The following is an 18776-nucleotide window of genomic DNA, read 5'->3' as shown; positions in this document are numbered from 1 at the left end:
GAAGTGAGTGCAATCGAACCCGCCCTTGTAACTGGGGCAACACGTCCATTAGCAGTGAGTATACTATCCTTGGGTGGTGGTGTTGTAAACTTAAATAAAGCATGATCATAAGTCATATGATCAGTAGCTCTGGAGTCAATAATCCAACCCATATCATGATCAATAGATGCAATCAAAGCTGTGCCTGTATAACCTAGATCATCGGATTCCTTGTTTGAAGCAATCATATTTAATAAAGAGAGTTGCGGGCCCAATTCATCTGGGTTTGCTTTCTGACCGTTTTCCGCGGGTGGGCAGGTTGAGCCCATGCCTTTTGGACCGGCTGCATAGTCTGCTGTTGCTTTTCCATGGGAGTGTCGGGCTCCTGACTTGGAATGCCCGCTTCCAGATGCTGCAGCAAGTTCTTTTCCGCATTGGGCCCTGACTGGTCAGGCCTGCTTCCAGGCGCTGCAACCTTTCCTTGTTCGCATGGGTTGGTAAGCCCACTAGCAGATGTGACCCTGTCGTCAACAATAGGTTGTGGCTTTTGTGATTTTTTTTTTGGAACTTTAACGAAAAGCACATGATATTGTTCACTTTAACGAAAAACTACATTTTTACACTAAAAATTCAATCTTGGTACTATTCACTTTACCCTTTATTTTGTCCTTATCATTAAAACTCAAAGTTTTCAAATCATTTTCATTAGTTTTTCTTTTTTTTCTATCTGTTTTGATCCTAATTCAAGATTCTTATGAATGTCTCTTGCCTCGAGACTTTCAACTTTTGAAAACAGGTAATTGCTTTTGGTCTGTGGTTTTGGCAGCTAGTCAAGGATCTCTTGACTTTCTGCAGTCGGCTGGGCAGCTAGCAAGAATTTTTTATTTTTATTTTTATTTTTTTTCACACTGGCAATAATTGAGATTAGGGTTGAGAAAGAGACAGGGCGGAACCAACTCTGATGCCAAGATAAAACTAATTTTAGGGTTTTAATTTATTTCTCTATATTCTTCTCTTATAAGAGGCAACACATATATATACATACTCAATCCTTGCACTACAAGGAATATTAAAGACATAAAAAGAGAGTTATACCCAAACTAGGAAACACAATTACATTCCTATTGTATTATTGTTGACTCACGCCAACATGTTTGTCCACTTATATTAATTGTAATCATAAGATAGTAGAAAGAGAAGAAGAACCTCACAAATGAAGACAGAGAAGAAAGGAAAATGGAAGCTAGTTGTATTGTACTATTGTGTTTCTTGGTTAAACTTGTACAAATATTAACAAATCTCTTCAAGAAAATGCTAGAGAGACCATGTTTTATAAATCACATTTATATCATACATATCTCTAATAAAAACAAGACTCACATGTATTACGAACGATACTCCTATTAAAAATATCGTTTGGATGTGGTAGCATCACCCCTCTCTTAACAAACCAACAACAACATAATGTCACCGTTATTTAGCTCAATGCACCAAATAACGAAACATGTCACTTAACAAATAACAAAACGTAGCTATGTGAAGGTTTAGAGTGAAATTTTTTCAATGTGTTTACTCAGGAGCTTTACTCTTAATTAATTAACTAATGTTCTTTGCCAAACAAAATAGAGTAAAAAATTTTAAACTAAATGATGTGTCACCAATAAGAAATAAGTACGTTAATCAACACTTTAGTAATAATCCAATCATTAACTAACAAGTCATTTAATTTGCAAAATTTAGTCTTCCTAGCACCCTTCTTGAAGATGTTGTAAAACAACTAATGATGAAGAGACTAAATTTGTAAATTAAATGATATATCACCAATAAAAAAATAAACACGTTAATTAATATTAAATAATAATTCAATTACCAACTTTCATGTTATACTTAATTTACAAAATTTAGTCTCTCTACATTAATAACTATAAAAAAAAGGTTTTCTTCTTGTTGGAATAAAATAAAAAAGTTCGATAAACTTTGATGCTTTTGTGATTGTGCTGAGAAATATTTGCACTAAAATATATGTTGGGTTGGAAGCCATTGCTCTGTGTTTGTCGTCTTCTTTCCGCGTTCTTCTTCTTATCTTCCGCTTCGGAGCTTCGGACTCTCCACCTTCCTATCCGATGGACTTCCCAAATTCCTCTCCAACCATTTGTTGACCCTAGAAATTACAAAACCTACGTGGCGCGCAGGCCGAATATATTCTAAGCTAACTACGTCCTTCGGTGATTGCGGGGCGTGCCAACTCGTCGGCCGAGGCTCGGCCGAGGAGTAAATTTGTTGATGTTGCGTTGAGCGCGCTGCTGACTTCTGTGTCTTGCGATTGCGGCCGAGGAAGGAACAATTCTCGGCCTCTTGGGCTCTCGAGCCTGAAGACAAGGCTGCTAATTTGCGAAGTTCACGAACCGAATTCGGCTTACAATGTGCCGAATGTATTAACTGTAACACCCCACCTCGCCGAGAAGGCTAATGAGATAACCTCGACCAACAAGGATTCGAAAACCCTTCTCGACCGAGACTTGGATAGGCAGTCGACCGTTCTCGCCGCAGTGCTGTTGATGCCAACGGAAGATACTGCGAGACCGACCGACTCTACGGTGACAGAGCTATCTATGCCGACTTAAGATATCACCGGTTGCTTCCACAGTGCTGTTGATGCCAACGGAAGATGTGTCAGCGAAAAAGGAAAAGAAAAAGATCTCAAGTTGTGAGAGTTTGCGCAGGGCAATTTTGTATTGATTTTTGTGGGGGTTTTCCATTGCTGAATGTCTTGTATTTATAGAAGCAGAACACCGAGCCCGAGTTCTAATCCTATTCGAACTAGGTTTCCTTCTCCGGATTAACGTTACCTCAATCAGTCCTACCTCTGCTAGGACTACGAATCTAGTCCTTAACTGAGCCGGATTCGCCTTTTAGTTTTACTGATCTCGTCGAGGGTCCCTATTGTATTAGGACTCGACTTGCACTCTGATTTAACCGATCTAGGCCTAGAAGCCCATGAGCTGAAGCCCCCATGACTTTCTCGCCGTAGTCTTCCCGGGCCGAAAGTGATACCTCCCTCGGCCCAAACTGCTATTTTGGGCCCAAACATTGCCCCCTCGCTTTTGAGGTCCTCGGCCTGAAACCTTCGGCCGAGTTTCGGCCTTGAAGAAGCGAATCTACCACTCAGGATCCCAATACCCGAGTTCCAAGGCGCATTTATTGAACATGATCGCACGATCTTGATCCTGCTAAACCACTCGCCACGTGGCATCCCCTAACATGGCCAATCCCCGATAATGACGTCTGAAGCGTGCGCCTGCCCGAACCGTCTCGTCATTATGACCACTATCTCAATCCGCGAGCCATTTCATCAGTCCGTGAGCCCTCCTGTCATCGTGCAGGCGTCGAACCGTCTTTCGTCATTAACTTCGCCGTCACACGCGATCGTGCGCCCCCAAAACCTAAAACCGTCGGTCTTCTCAACCGCATTCCCCAAATGCTCATCATGATCAACGATTCCTCCGGTCGATTTTGCCCTTTGTTTTGAATTTCGAACGATTGCTCTTCCTCCCATTACTCTATAAATACCGAAATTTCCTCATTTGTACTTTACGTTCTCAAACTTCCTGAAATCCCCTACTCTTGCTCTCAAGTACATTCCTCCATTCCAAGCTTTCGTCCTCAAATCCCCAACCCAAAAAACCTCCTTACGCTGTGCTTTTACAATGGCCTCCTTCATCTCCAAGCTTTCCCGGGAATGCGACCAGCATCAGAAGATCCTTGATCGGAGCTCGATCAAGAATATACGGTTCGAGAACGACATGAGCACCGTCCACCAAATCCTGGGTCCTCTCTTCAAGGCAACAATCCCGCCGACCATCACTGGTCTTCTCCAGGAACACTGCCTTACACCCTTGCTCCAAGGGTTTGAATGGTCGAGATGGGAGGCGGCAAAGCCCCAAGGCTCCTGGCCCTCGACGACCACCACCTGGGCGACCTGGGTTGTCCTAATGGAACGGCTCTTCGGCGAAAAATGGAAAATCCTGGGCATCTACGACGCCATCCTCCTTTCGTCGATGGACATTGTCCCTGACAAGGAGCTGCTCCTAGCCGCTCTATGCTTCTGGTGCTCAGCCACCAACACAATGGTCCTTCCCCTTGGTCCCATTGGTCCCACCATCCTGGACATCACCGCCATTTTGGGGACCTCGGCCACCGGGATCCCTATCGACGCGACCCTCTCCGGGCACCCGTCGAATATCGATCTGAAGACGCTCTTCGACCGTCGAGCCTTCGAGACCCTGAATAGTGACGGTCACATCCCGTCGAGGGATGAAATACAGAAGCTCCACAAGAACTTTCTCAACTACAACACCCTCTACCTTCACTTCGCCGGTCGAGGGGAAGAGGACCTGCGAGAAGGAGAGCATGAAGCCTTCCTCTTCTACTGGTACAATAAATACATTTGTTGTACCAAATCAAACAAATGTTTGGTCGAGAATATGCCAGTGGCCGAAGCCCTGGCCAGTGGTCGCGTCCTGGCGCTGAGTTCTAATATTCTTGCCCACCTCTTCCGTTGCCTGGCCGAGGCGACTCTCCACACGGTGGACCCCCACCAGAATGGCCCTCTCTGGGTCTTCCAGCTCTGGTTGCAGGTGTACTTCGCCTCCCTTCGGCCGGCTATAGCTGATTTCTCAGCAACAGAGGCTCTTGGTCCTCAGCTAGCCTCCCGACCAACGCCTCCTCATCAGGCCGAAGAGGTGTTTAGGTACCTCTTTGCCCTTGACGATCTCACAAGCGACGAATTCCTGATTTGTCGTCGTCGTGATTACCCCCCCTCCATCAAACTGCCTACCTCTACGTGGGCGGCAGAGGAGGACGCCGCTCTTCGCCGAACCTGGGGGTCGTTCGTGCTTGCTCGCGACCTTCCTCTCGGCTGCGACGGGAAACGGTCGGGGTGGGAAGTGTACCATCCGAACTTCCTTGCCCGTCAGCTCGGCTATCTTCAGGGCTGTCCCGTCCCCCTTCTCTCTTCCCGCACAGTATTGAGCCGCGGACGCGAGCCTCGCTCTTCAGAGAACGAGTGCAGGACTGCCGCGAAGGAGTTTCAAGAGTACTGCCAAAGATTTCGCCTACGACCGGCCACCCCAGAAACCCATTGCACTGACACCTTCGGTGAGTGGTGGGAAAATTATACTCAAGAGTTCTTCGGTGCGCCGGTCGAGGATGTACTAAACAGGCTCTTCGGTAACCGACCTAAGAAAGCCCCGGCCCCCCATTCTCAAGGTAGTTGTTCAATTCCCCCTTTTTCTTCAACCTTGCATGTTGTACGCCTTACTGAATTGTCTTTATCCTTTTAGGTAGTCGGCCTTTGAGAAAGACAGAGGTAGTTGCCGCTGCTATGGCCGGGAAAAAATCGGTCGTGGCCAAAAAGGACAAACCTGCTGGTAGGGCCGGGCTGACCAAACGGCCTCGCCAAGAGGCCGGGCCGGCTATCAAGCCTTCCCCGCCTGCCAAGCGGGTCAAGCAACTGGCGAAGAAAGGTGCACGGGAGATCCACGTTATTTCCAGCCACACGACGACTCCCAGTGCTTCCCCTTCTCCCGCCGCCGGCCATTCTGGGGTCAAGAAACAGCCGGCTTCGGCCATAGAGACGATCCCAGCGCGGCCTGCTTCTGTGGCCGGCGAATCAGTCGTACCTCCCTCTGTCGAGAAGGCACCTGTCTCACACCAGGCGGTTCCTACGACCGAGGAAACCTCTCCCAAGAATCCAAAGCCCACGGTCTTCGTGCTGGAAGAGAGTGAGGGGAGCGACGAGGTCCCGCTGGCGCGTCGTCCTCCTACTCGTCAACGAACTCCTCCAGTATCCGAGATGGCGGTTCAACCCGGCCCCTCCTCGGCTAATCGTGGCAAGCACACGGTCGAGGAACCGACCCCGGCGGCCGAACCTCTCGTTCCTTCTCAAGACCAGGACGTCCCTGCCTCCACTGAAGCAGCTGCGCCAATCGGCCCATCGGCAGCCGACCGTGGCAAACGCCTGCTCGAGGAACCCGAGGCCACGGCGGAATCGCCGATCCATCCTCAAGACCAAGGCTTCCACATCCCTCCACAAGAGGTTACCTCGGCTTTTGTAAGTACCTTCAATTTTCCTCCTGATTGCTTTTCTGCTTTAGAATTCTAAACAAGGAAAAACTAAATGTCAGGTGCCTGTACATTCTTTTCACCGTCAATTCTATGCGCCGAAGGGCGTTATCTATATTTCCTGGCCGCCTCAGTGGCCATCAAACGTAGATAACTTCCATCGGCCTCGTGAAGTGAGAAGCAATCTGAGACACTGGGCTCGGCCATTGAGTTCTTTAGGTTCGAGCAACGACCCTGGGGACATGGCCGAGGTCTCCTCTCAGCAGGTTAAAAAAAACGACACCTTCTTGCTATTCTTGTCATGACTTCCTTTAAGCTTAACCTTGTTTATTCGTGCAGGCTTCATGGGAGGTTGAATTCAAAGCTCTCCTCTCCAGTACGACTGCAGAGTCCGGCCCTTCGGCCGCTCCAACTGAGGCTGCCGATCCAAGCGCCCTAACCCAGTTGCGAGAAGTCCTGTCGCTCTCTTCATCGCAAGTACTTGAGCGCAACGGTCTTGATCTGCTCGGCGTGTGTCTGAACGACCTTGGGGCCGACGGTCGCCTAAGCGGAGATGCCATTGTTCGGGCATCGTCTGCTTTGGAGCGCGTTCGGGAGACATTTGGCATCTTCCAGACTGCTCTGAAGGCCGAACAGGACCTGCAAGCCGCCACGGCCGTTCAAGACACCCTCCGTCCGAATATTGACGATCTACGGGCAAAAGGAGAAGCGTTAGCCGAGCTCGACCGTCAGATGGCCGAACTAACAAAACGCCGGTCGGTCATTGCTTCTGAACTTGCGAGGGACTTCGAGTCAGGCGGGAAGGATCGCCTAACTGAGTATGCGGCGGCCAAAAAGCGGGTCGAGCGCCTGAGGCTAGACAAAAAGAATCGGCAAGCCGAAGTCATCATGGCCGACGTGCGGTGGTTGGAATTGAAAGCTCTGCTCAGCACTCTTCTTCCCTCGTCTCCTTGAATGTATTAGACCTACTCATTTTTGTAATACCTGTCAATTTTAATGGAATGACTTTTCCTACAACAAACTTTTTATTCACGCATTTCCCATGTGACCGGATAGTATTTCTTCAAGAACTTCCCATTAATTGGTAATTTGTGAACTACTCCAGTCCGGTCTTTGAGATGATACGCCCCTTTACCGTATACCTTATGCACAATGAACGGCCCTTCCCAATTCGGCGACCACTTGCCGAACCTAGGATCTTTTATTCCTACGGGCAACACCGTTTGCCACACCAATTCACCTTCGCCGAACGTTTTCTGTCGTACCTTTTGGTTATAGGCTCGCTCGGCAATCTGTTTCTGTGCCACCAGTAAGTTATAAACGTCAAGTCGCGCTTCTTCCAAATCTTCTAGTTCCTGTCTCATGGACTGATTATATTCGGCGCTAAACAAACTACTTTGTTCAATTAATCGCAACGAATTTATGCTCAACTCGACTGGTAGCACCGCATCGTGTCCGTAAGTCAATGCGTACGGGGTTGTTGCAGTCGCCGATCGGGACGACGTTCGGTATGCCCATAATGCCTCGTTCAACTTCAAATGCCACATGCCAGGCCTCTCTTTTATTATTTTTTCGAGGATGCCAATCAACACTTTATTACTTGCCTCGGCTTGCCCATTCGCCTGTGGATAATACGGTGTGGACTGTTCCAGCCGAATTTTCAAATTGGCCGTGTATTCCTTAAACCTTTCGGCTGTGAAGATTGTTCCATTGTCGGTTATGATCGTTTCTGGCACACCGAACCGGGTCACAATGTGTTCCTCCACGAAATTGCAAACTTCTTTAGACGTTAATTCGGCATATGATTTTGCTTCGACCCACTTAGTAAAGTAATCAGTTGCGACTATTATCCATGCATGCTTAGCAGCTCCAGAAGTCGGCGTGATTTTGCCGATTACGTCCATGGCCCATCCTCTAAACGGCCACGGCTTAATGACCGAATGTAGCGATTCGGCCGGGACCCTTTGTATAGGCCCATGGATTTGGCACTGCACGCATCCTCGTGCAAACTCGATACAATCTTTCAGTATTCTCGGCCAAAAATAACCGTGTCGTCGGAGTAGCCATCGCATTTTTCGTCCAGACTGGTGAGCTCCGCATACCCCTTCATGAACCTCTGCGATCGCTCGAGCACTCTCTTGAGGGCCGAGGCATAGCAATAACAAACCATCTTCGCCCTTTCGGTACAACTCGCTCTGGTACGTGACATAGTTCGTGGCGTGAGCCCGTGTCCTGCGACTGTGTTTTCCGTTAGGATTGTCAAGGTACTGCATAATGGGCTTTCTCCAATCATCTGGTACTGCCTCGGCCGCGCAAATTTCTATAGAGTCCTGGTCCTGCCGATCCAACAACGAAGGCAAGGACATGACCCTGGTGCGTATCACATTGTCTCGACGGAGGATTTGCTGATCAACCAAGGCCGGGTATAATTGTTGTAATATTGGTATCTCCCGGCCTAGCTTGCCCCCCAGGAGTTGTGCACCGGAGGCGATTTGAGCCAACTCGTCTGCGTCGGTATTATGAACCCGAGAAATATGCTCGAATGTAATGCCGTCAAAGGACTCGGCCAAATAGCTGGCGATCATGTGGTAAGGCGCCAGAGTACAACTCATGCAGCGAAAAGACCCATTAATTTGGTTAATTACTAGTTCAGAATCCCCGCGGACGAGGACACGAGTGGCATGTAGGTCAAGAAGGAGGCCTAGACCAATGACCAGAGCCTCGTACTCGGCCTGATTATTGGTACAGTCAAAATCCAATTTGAGCGAAAAATACCAACGATCGTTGTGAGGAGACTGAATGACGATGCCTGCACCGGCCGAGGACGAAGTACTGGAACCATCGAAATACATCGTCCAATAGTTGTCGCGGGTCACCACCATGCCAATCTCAACATCAGCACCCCCGAAATCATAAGGCGAAGGGTGCTGGGCAAGGAAATCGGCCAACGCCTGTCCCTTCACAGCTTTTTGCGGCACGTATTGCAAACTAAACTCGGACAACGCCATCGTCCATTTCCCAATTCGGCCCTTCACAATTGGCCGGGTAAGCATGTACCGGATAACGTCGGTCTGGGCAATGACTTGGGTGACCGACGGGAGCATGTAATGCCTAAGCTTGGATGCAGCGAAGAACACGGCGAGACAGAGCTTCTCAACGGCGGAATAATTGATCTCCGGAGGACTCAGATTACGGCTGAGGTAGAAGATAGCCTGTTCCCGGCCGGCATCATTGTCTTGCGCGAGGAGGCAACCGATGGACTCGGCGGCCGCCGAAATGTACAGCTTGAGAGGCTTACCGCGCTGAGGAGGGACCAGGACAGGTGGGTTTGTAAGGGAAACCTTGATCTGTGTGAACGCCGCCTGGTGCTCCTCATTCCACATGAACTTATCGGAGTCCTTGAGCTTCAACAGTGTGGAAAAGGCTTTCATTTTACCTTCCGAATTAGCAATAAATCGGCGTAAAAAATTGATCTGGCCGAGTAAGGACTGTAATTGTTTCTTCGTTGTTGGGGGTGGGGCGGTGATGATTGCGCGTGCCTTGTTCTCATCGACTTCAATCCCACGATGATGTACGAGGAAACCAAGAAAATTCCCGGCCGATACACCGAAGGCACACTTGGCAGGATTCATCTTGAGGTTGTGCTGACGCATACGGAGAAAAGCCTGTCGGAGATCGTCCAGATGTGTCTGTCGGCGTTTAGATTTGACGACAACATCGTCGATATAAACTTCGACGATGGTGCCAATTAAATCATGGAAGATGGTGTTCATCGCCCGTTGGTACGTGGCGCCGGCATTCTTGAGGCCGAATGGCATGACAACCCATTCGTAAGTGCCGAGTGCCCCCGGGCACCGGAAAGCAGTTTTGTGCACATCGGCTTCGGCAATAAATATTTGGTTATATCCGGCATGTCCATCCAGAAAAGATAAGATCGCATGATTCGCCGCGGCATCGATTAACAGATCTGAAATCGGCATTGTATACTCATCTTTGGGCGTTGCCAGATTCAGATTGCGAAAATCGGTACAGATGCGCAGTGCACCACTTTTCTTTAATACAGGAACAATATTCGCCAACCATTCGACATATCGAGCTGTCCGAATGAACCCGGCTTTCAAAAGCCGAACTAATTCGTCCTTAACACTGAGTTGTACTTCGGTCGAGAATCGACGAGGTGGCTGACGGAAAGGCTTGAATCCGGGCTTAATACGTAATTCATGCTCGACCAAAGCACGATCTAAGCCGGGCATTTCATGATAACTCCAAGCAAAACAATCTTTGAATTCCGTAAGCAAAGCCCGCAACTCGTCCTTCATTTGTTGAGGAAGTAACGCACTAATAAACAAAAGTCGTGGGTCATCGGCCGTCCCAACATTAATCTCTTCCAAAGGGTCCTTGACAAGGGGCCGATGATCTTCGAGCTTGGCCGGGGCGGCTCGAATTTTATCAAAAGATAATACAGGCCCATTATCTCCCTCAGCAAGGAACTCGACGAGGTTGACACCCGAATTTGGTTGTTTGGATATCGTATACCAATGGGCCAGCAGTCGTTCCATAGTAGATGAAACCGCGGCCCTACGTGCTTCCCGATCGGCGTCAAACATCGGATTCGGGGAGAAAGTTAGCTAATCCGAGTCTCGCCGAATCCTGCTGGACAGTCTCGGCGCCAACCTCGATAGCTTTCTGAACGGAAATCCGAGTCGGCCGTCCTTCTTCATTGAAGCCTTGCAACGTAATATAGCCGACGTGATCGTCATAATACCGTGCTTGAATCATGTTGGCTTCGAAGGGCTGGCTATCGGCCGGATGAACAGTGACCGATTTGCCGTCCCAAAAGACAAGCACTTGGTACAATGAGGAAGGAATACAGCTGGTTTGATGAATCCAATCTCGGCCGAGCAATGCATTATACTCGGTTTTGGAATCAACCACAAAAAAGGCGGTCATATGGGTGCGACCGGCAATATTCACAGTCAACGGAAGCACACCTTTGGTGTGGGACTTGTCGCCGACAAAACTGCTCATTGTGATCCCTGACGGAATAAGTTCGTCATTGGAACGGCGTAAGGCCTTCATGATGTTCAGGGGCATGATATTGACAGTAGCTCCACAATCGACAAAAACCTTAGAAACCGGATATCCCTCGATGTGTGCCGTTACATACAATGGCTTTAAATGGTGAAGCTTGGCCGATGATAAACGAGGGAACAATTCGGCCAAAGCGGCCTTTAGGCTATCATCTCTTGCTGTTGACTCGCCTTCAGCAATCGATATAAAATCAACATGGCCAGGTTCCTCGACAACCACATCTCCATCGAGGAAATTTGGTTGAGCCGTGCTTGATTGAAAATCGGCAGGTAATACATGAACCATACTAATTTCCATATTATCCAGGACGGACGGGCCCATCAGGTCGAGACCCTCCTCGTTCGGTTGGTTAGCGACTACGGACTTGGTTGTCGTCAGAGTCGGACAACGAGATTCTTCCGTCCCTTCAACAATGTCACCCGGCGGAGCTGCTTCGGCCACTTGTTGGCTCCGCGTGACCGCCTCAGGTAAGGTCGAGATTGACAATGAGCTTGGGGTCAAGTCCTGAACCTGCTCCTGGTAGTGTAGCCGAGCATCCCTAGTGTCGAGATAAGCATCAAGACGGGCAATACGGGCGATTTCATCGGTCGTAAGGCCGAAGAGAGAAACTGCTGAAAATACTTCAAAGTGATACCGTAAATACTGAAGGTCCTCTAGCGAGAAAGGAAGGTCAGCGACATCGATATCGGTATACGGGTCAACTTCAAATCCAAAGACACGAGCTTCTCGTATGTGCTGGAACCTTGCTTTCAATCCTGGATCTGAGGTCTTCTGGATGATCCGCTCAGCATCCGGACAAGCCAAGACAAGATCAATGGTGTCCTGACATGCCTTCGGCAAACCATACAAATCGTTGGCCGAATGTTCCTTATGAAATTCTCGCATATATTCCAAAGACTCCCCAAGGAACGGGGGGTGCAAATTCCGTCGAATTTTGACCAAAGGCTCTTGTATAGCTATCGGGGATAATTTGCTTTCGGCCTTTTGCCTGAAATGTTCAACACGTGCCTTCATTTCCCCTGGTCGAATGAGAAGTTTGATCCGCTTATCAGCTTCTTCAAACATGGTCTCGACGTCTTGACCGACCAGCCGTTTTCCCTGAGCCAACTCTGTCATAATTGGTGGAGGTGGTCGCTTTTCATTAGTGGCAACTGTATCCTTCGGTCGCCACTTAGGGGCCGAAGTTTCTTGGGCTGCTTGTCGGCGAGCCATGCAATCCATCCGTTGATGCCGGCGTTTCTGAGATTTGGACAACGCGGTATAGACGCCCTTCGAAGAATGGTACGTATACCAACGTTGATCTCTAGGCTCAGGAGGCTTGAAGGTCTTTTGACTCCGTGATGATCCTGAACTGCTAGAATTACGCTTATAGTAATCATCGTCATAAAATGAAGCATCAAAATCGAGGCGCCGCCTGACCGGGGGTGTCTCTTCCATCCGTACTTTAGGACCGAGCCTCCCAAAAACCCCATGATGTTGGTCTTCATTGGCTATCTTTTGCCGAGTTACGGCCACGGGTTGCGAAGAAGGTTTCTCTTCTGGTTCACTGTCGACCTTCGCTTTACATTTCCTGCACAGAACCGCTGTCCCACTATCTTCATCGGCGCTATACTCCGTCAAAGATTTGACAATAGCGGGCCCCGTTAAGGCCGCAGATAGTTTATTTGAACGCGAATCGGCCATGAACCGTGGCCGAACATTCTGATTCCGCGGGCGTTGTGTCTCAACCACTTCAGCCTTGCCTTTCCCTTTGTCCTTGGGTAGGTACGCGTCGACCATATTTACTGTTGCCGTGGGGAACGGATCAGTATCAACACTCATCCTCTTCTCGGGGAACTTCAGTTTGCCATTATCAATCCAGCTTTGGACGTTATCACGAAATACGACGCAATTGTTTGTCGTGTGTTTGCTCGAATTGTGGTATTTGCAATACACCTTTCCTTTAAGCTCCTCGGCCTTAGGAATGTTATGACCAGGCCGAAGCTTAATGATTCTTGCTGATAACAGTTGGTCAAAAATTGCGTCAGCCTTGGTAATATCAAAAGTATAAACCTTTGACGGTTTCGATGTTCCTTCAGTGGCCGAGCGACTTTTGGCTTCTCTAGAATCAACCTGAGTTAATGCCTTGCAAATGTATGGTTTATCTATTACTATCTCAGCCGCATCCACACTAACACATTCATCCTCGGTTGATGCATAATTGACAGTAGGGTTCTTGTAAATCGTTCCCCGAGTTGGAGTCTTCGAAGTTTTTTCCTCGCGGAGCAAATAATCGTACTGCTCGACATGCTGGGCCAATTCGTACATGTCCCGAAAATTTGCCCCCAAGAATTTCTTTTTATATTCGACGTCAAGACCATTCAAAGCAAGTCTGACAAATTCGACTTCGGGTAAGGGCACTCGGCACCAATTCCTAGCCGATTTAAACCTAGTAAGATAATCCATTGGTGACTCATCAGACGCTTGAGCCATCCGTGCTAATGAAGAAACTGACATCTCCATCCCCGGCCGATAAAATTGCTCGTGGAACTTCTCGACCAACTCCTCCCAGTTTTGGACGGAATTAGGCGGGAGATTGATGTACCAGGCAAATGCCGAGCCGGTCAATGAAAAATTGAACAGCCGTAACTTGTGGAAATCACTATTCACATCTCCACATTGCGCGGTGAAACGAGCCACGTGCTCCAACGAAGACAGGGACGATTCACCAGCAAAAAGACTAAAATCTGGGATCTTGAAGCCCTTCGGGTATCCAAACGTCTCAACGTAAGCTGGGTATGGATGAATAAACTTGGGAAACTTCGGCCCTTTCTTCATAGCGGAGTCGATCATCCGCTGAACTTCGGTCATATCAACAGATGCTGCTTCGACCCTTTGGTCGGTCCCGTCTGACCTACTGTTCGACCCTCCTCCCTTCTCTAAGTTAATTGTTTTGAGCGGGGCCAGAATAGGCCCGGCCGGTACAATCGGTGCCGGGTTGTTTTCTGGTAAGCAAGTTTGGCGAAGATCGAAAGGCCTGCTGCCACCAACTTGGCTAACCAGCATTTCGAGCAGTTTGGTTTGCCGATCATTGGCACTGAGTATCGCGTCCTGCAGCTTGTCAATGCCTCGACTGAACGTCTGCTCGACTGACCGAGACTGCTCGTCCAGTCGCTTTCGGAGGAACGACCTCATTGGTGGGTCTGTTCCTTCACCACCATCCTCATCACATTCCTCTATTATCCCTTCATTGAGAACGCATGTGTTTCTGTTTGGGATCTCTAAACCACGGAGTTGACCGCCGAGATTAAGTTCTCTCTCTCGGCGAGTCGCGCTCGTGGACTCAGGTGTACCAACGCTAAGGGGATTCTGCGCCTGTGGCACACTCTGTCCTATGCTCTGACTCGGTAAATCGGCTGTCGACTTTCCCATAGCTGTTTTTTTTTTTACCGATCGTGTTTCAATTGGCATGAACTTCGTAGTTTAGCACTGGGTCCCACCGGGCGTGCCAAAATGTTGACCCTAGAAATTACAAAACCTACGTGGCGCGCAGGCCGAATATATTCTAAGCTAACTACGTCCTTCGGTGATTGCGGGGCGTGCCAACTCGTCGGCCGAGGCTCGGCCGAGGAGTAAATTTGTTGATGTTGCGTTGAGCGCGCTGCTGACTTCTGTGTCTTGCGATTGCGGCCGAGGAAGGAACAATTCTCGGCCTCTTGGGCTCTCGAGCCTGAAGACAAGGCTGCTAATTTGCGAAGTTCACGAACCGAATTCGGCTTACAATGTGCCGAATGTATTAACTGTAACACCCCACCTCGCCGAGAAGGCTAATGAGATGACCTCGACCAACAAGGATTCGAAAACCCTTCTCGACCGAGACTTGGATAGGCAGTCGACCGTTCTCGCCGCAGTGCTGTTGATGCCAACGGAAGATACTGCGAGACCGACCGACTCTACGGTGACAGAGCTATCTATGCCGACTTAAGATATCACCGGTTGCTTCCACAGTGCTGTTGATGCCAACGGAAGATGTGTCAGCGAAAAAGGAAAAGAAAAAGATCTCAAGTTGTGAGAGTTTGCGCAGGGCAATTTTGTATTGATTTTTGTGGGGGTTTTCCATTGCTGAATGTCTTGTATTTATAGAAGCAGAACACCGAGCCCGAGTTCTAATCCTATTCGAACTAGGTTTCCTTCTCCGGATTAACGTTACCTCAATCAGTCCTACCTCTGCTAGGACTACGAATCTAGTCCTTAACTGAGCCGGATTCGCCTTCTAGTTTTACTGATCTCGTCGAGGGTCCCTATTGTATTAGGACTCGACTTGCACTCTGATTTAACCGATCTAGGCCTAGAAGCCCATGAGCTGAAGCCCCCATGACTTTCTCGCCGTAGTCTTCCCGGGCCGAAAGTGATACCTCCCTCGGCCCAAACTGCTATTTTGGGCCCAAACACCATTACACGCCATGTGGCCGCGCTGCCGATACCCGGCCGCGCTGCCGATACCCGGCCGCGGCCACATCAACCCAATGATGTGCCTCTGCAACTCCCTCGCTTCCCTCAACGCTGCCGATAGCAACATCAACTTCCTTGTAACCTTCATAGTCACCGAGGAGTGGCTGGGATTCATCGGATCGGATCCGAAACCCGACAACGTAGTCTTCGCCACCATTCCCAACGTCATCCCCTCCGAGATCGGTCGAGGCGCGGACTCCCCCGGTTTCTACGAAACCGTCTTGAGAAAAATTAGAGCCCCGGTCGAAGACCTCCTCGACCGGCTCGAGCCGCCGGTTACCGCCTTGATTGCGGACACGTACTTGGTGTGGTCGGTTGAGATAGGGAACCTGAGGAATATTCCGGTGGCTTCTCTTTGGACCATGTCCGCTTCAGTCTACTCCGTCTTTCATTTCTTCGATCTCCTCGTCCAACATCGACATTTCCCGGTAAATTTGGCAGGTACGTAAATAACAGCACAAACTCAGTTAGTTTTTTCAATTTTAACCTCCACGGTTTAGTAATAATAGCAAACACCTATGCATTTGTTTGTTGACTGAATTTGATCATTGTGGCTGAACTAAATCTGCTTTTTTTAGGTTTGTTTCATAACTATTTAGTTTTGAGGTTTTAATTTTCACGATCCGCGCGTGCTTGACATATATGAGGAAAATGAGGGATAAAGAAGAGAGGAGACAGAGGAGTGAAAAACAAATCGACTAAAACAAATCGTTTGGTCTGGTTTTTTTCTTAATAATTCAGATAATCTATTGAAAAAATCAAATCGAATCGGGTTGAAAGCACGACTGAATTTGACGTTTGTTGCAAACTCTATGTATTATTTAATATGGATAATGTTATTCACACACTTATTTTAATCTCTTCATTGGTAGAGCCACATTAAGGGCTACCTGGCTGTAGCCCAGGTAACTTTCGGTAGAAAATAAAATTTTAAATAAATTTTTTACTAAATGTAGTTCATCATATATTTAGTCACTGATTTAATTATATAATAAAGTTTGCAAACCATCTCTTTTTCTCACATTTTTTTCTCATCGCTTTTTGTAGATGTACACATTTGAATTTGTTTGAATAACGAAAATTCTTGGCTTACCTTGTGAAAATTTTCTTAAGCTAGCTGATATTGTAAAAAATACAGTATCAAGTTTTTTTGTTTATGATGATTTAAATCTTTAAGCTAGTCCACCCTGTGAAAAATTTCTAGCTCCACCATTGAATCTTCCATACATCTTTGTTAACTTTTTGTCATTAATCGTTTTCAATTCATTCGATCTGATAGTCCAAAATTGAGAGTAGTGTATGAAAAATAAAAATGAATGGGTAGATAACACTTCCATACAACATTTTGTCTTTTTTTTTTTTTTTTTTTGGTTGTAGAAAAAGGAGAAGAGCACGTTGACTACATCCCGGGACTTCCTTCGACACGTGTGGCAGACCTTCCCACGTGTTTTTATGCCAAAGGGCTGAACGTCTTGGATCGAGCACTAGAAGCAATTTCAAGCCTGTCCAAAGCACGATGGCTTCTGCTGCCTTCGGTGTACGATCTTGAAGCCCGAGTTATTGACGCGTTGAGGGATAAACTTCCGATTCCTGTTTACACTATTGGGCCCACAATACCTCATTTCAAGGTGGAGGCCCATTCAAGGCCCATAGAGGCTCAACTTAAGCCCAATGAGTCCCAATATTTTGATTGGCTAGACAAGCAACCAAAAGGGTCGGTTTTGTATGTGTCACAAGGGAGTTTGCATTCAGCTTCCAAAGCCCAAATGGAGGAAATCGCATGTGGCTTGAGAGAGAGTGGGGCCCGGTTCTTTTGGGTGGCACGTGAGGAAGCTTTGGAGTTGCAAGAGAAGTGTGGTGAGATGGGGATTGTGGTGCCTTGGTGTGACCAATTGAGAGTATTGTGTCACTCTTGTATTGGTGGGTTTTGGTCTCATTGTGGTTGGAATTCGACCTCGGAAGCTGTTTTTGCCGGCCTTCCAATGTTGACTTTTCCTATATATTGGGACCAAGTGCCCAATAGTAAGATGATTGTGGAGGATTGGAAGATAGGGTGGAAGGTGAAGAAGGGTATGGGAGAAGAAGAAATTTTGGTGACTAGAGAGGAAATTAAAGGGATTGTTAAAAGGTTTATGGATTTGGAAAGTGAGGAAGGGAAAGACCTTAGGAGGCAAGCAAGAGAGATTCAGGACATTTGTCAGCAAGCAATTCAAAAGGGTGGCTCATCTTATTTCAACATTGAAGCGTTTATAAATGACCTATCAAGATGTGAGAAGCATTGTTGATGAAAATATAGTCTAGTGACATTTACTTGCTACTTTATTGTTAGAGATAATAAGTTTGCATCTTGAATTAAAAAGAATAAAGGAGGACGCATTAAGGAAATTGTTGTTGTATATTAAATTGGTTTCATTGCCCACAACAAATATATATGTATGAGACAAATAGAAGAATCCAGGAGATGTACTCAGTACTCACTTGGGTGCTGTCTCAAAACGTGAATTATGACTTTTTGTATTGATGTGTAGATAATATTACAATTATAAGTTACAATAGGGGTTTTTTTTTTTTTTTTTTTTTTTTTGAGAAACGGTACAATATTCATTAAACGGCAAAGAATACGTACAACCTAAAGATAGTGTGCACACTGAGCCTCGATAAAAATCGTGCCAGGAATTTCAACCTAATCGAAGGGAAAAAGAGTGTCCCATACAACAATGTAACTTATCCTCAGCTGAACAATAAAGAAATTACATTCCTTTCTCAACTAAAACATCTTGGAGTAAATCCGGAGGCTCCTCAAACCACATAAACTCTTGAGAACTCCCAATACCCATACGAGCAAGGCGATGAGTTGCAGAATTACCTTCCCGTTGCACCTACTGATACATAGACAAGTGTGCAAAATTTGAACTACATGGTGCTAACCGCTCATTTTGTGGATAATGAATGAAATATGCACAAAAGGATTCTAAACTTTTGTTTGATCATGATGGCAAGAAATAGGGAAGTTGATTGAACAATGTCTCAGTTGACAATGCATCAGCTAATAAGGTGGCAATTGAGTATGTTGTTCGAAAACTGCAGAAATG

General features: G+C 47.3%; 1 protein-coding gene across 1 annotated transcript; it reads left to right on the top strand.

Annotated features, from left to right (window-relative positions):
• Window positions 1–1962: 1962 nt before the first annotated feature.
• LOC103422776 (UDP-glycosyltransferase 87A1-like) lies at window positions 1963–18239 on the top strand. Its single transcript, XM_070807857.1, has 3 exons — window positions 1963–2132; window positions 15629–16125; window positions 17062–18239. The coding sequence occupies exons 1-3, from the start codon at window positions 2002–2004 to the stop codon at window positions 17967–17969; spliced, it is 1536 nt and encodes a 511-aa protein (XP_070663958.1). The 5' UTR covers window positions 1963–2001; the 3' UTR covers window positions 17970–18239.
• Window positions 18240–18776: the final 537 nt, after the last annotated feature.

This window comes from Malus domestica, chromosome 11 (assembly GCF_042453785.1).
Source record: "Malus domestica chromosome 11, GDT2T_hap1".
Classification (NCBI taxonomy): Eukaryota; Viridiplantae; Streptophyta; class Magnoliopsida; order Rosales; family Rosaceae; genus Malus; species Malus domestica.
This window is presented reverse-complemented; position numbering and strand designations above follow the sequence as displayed.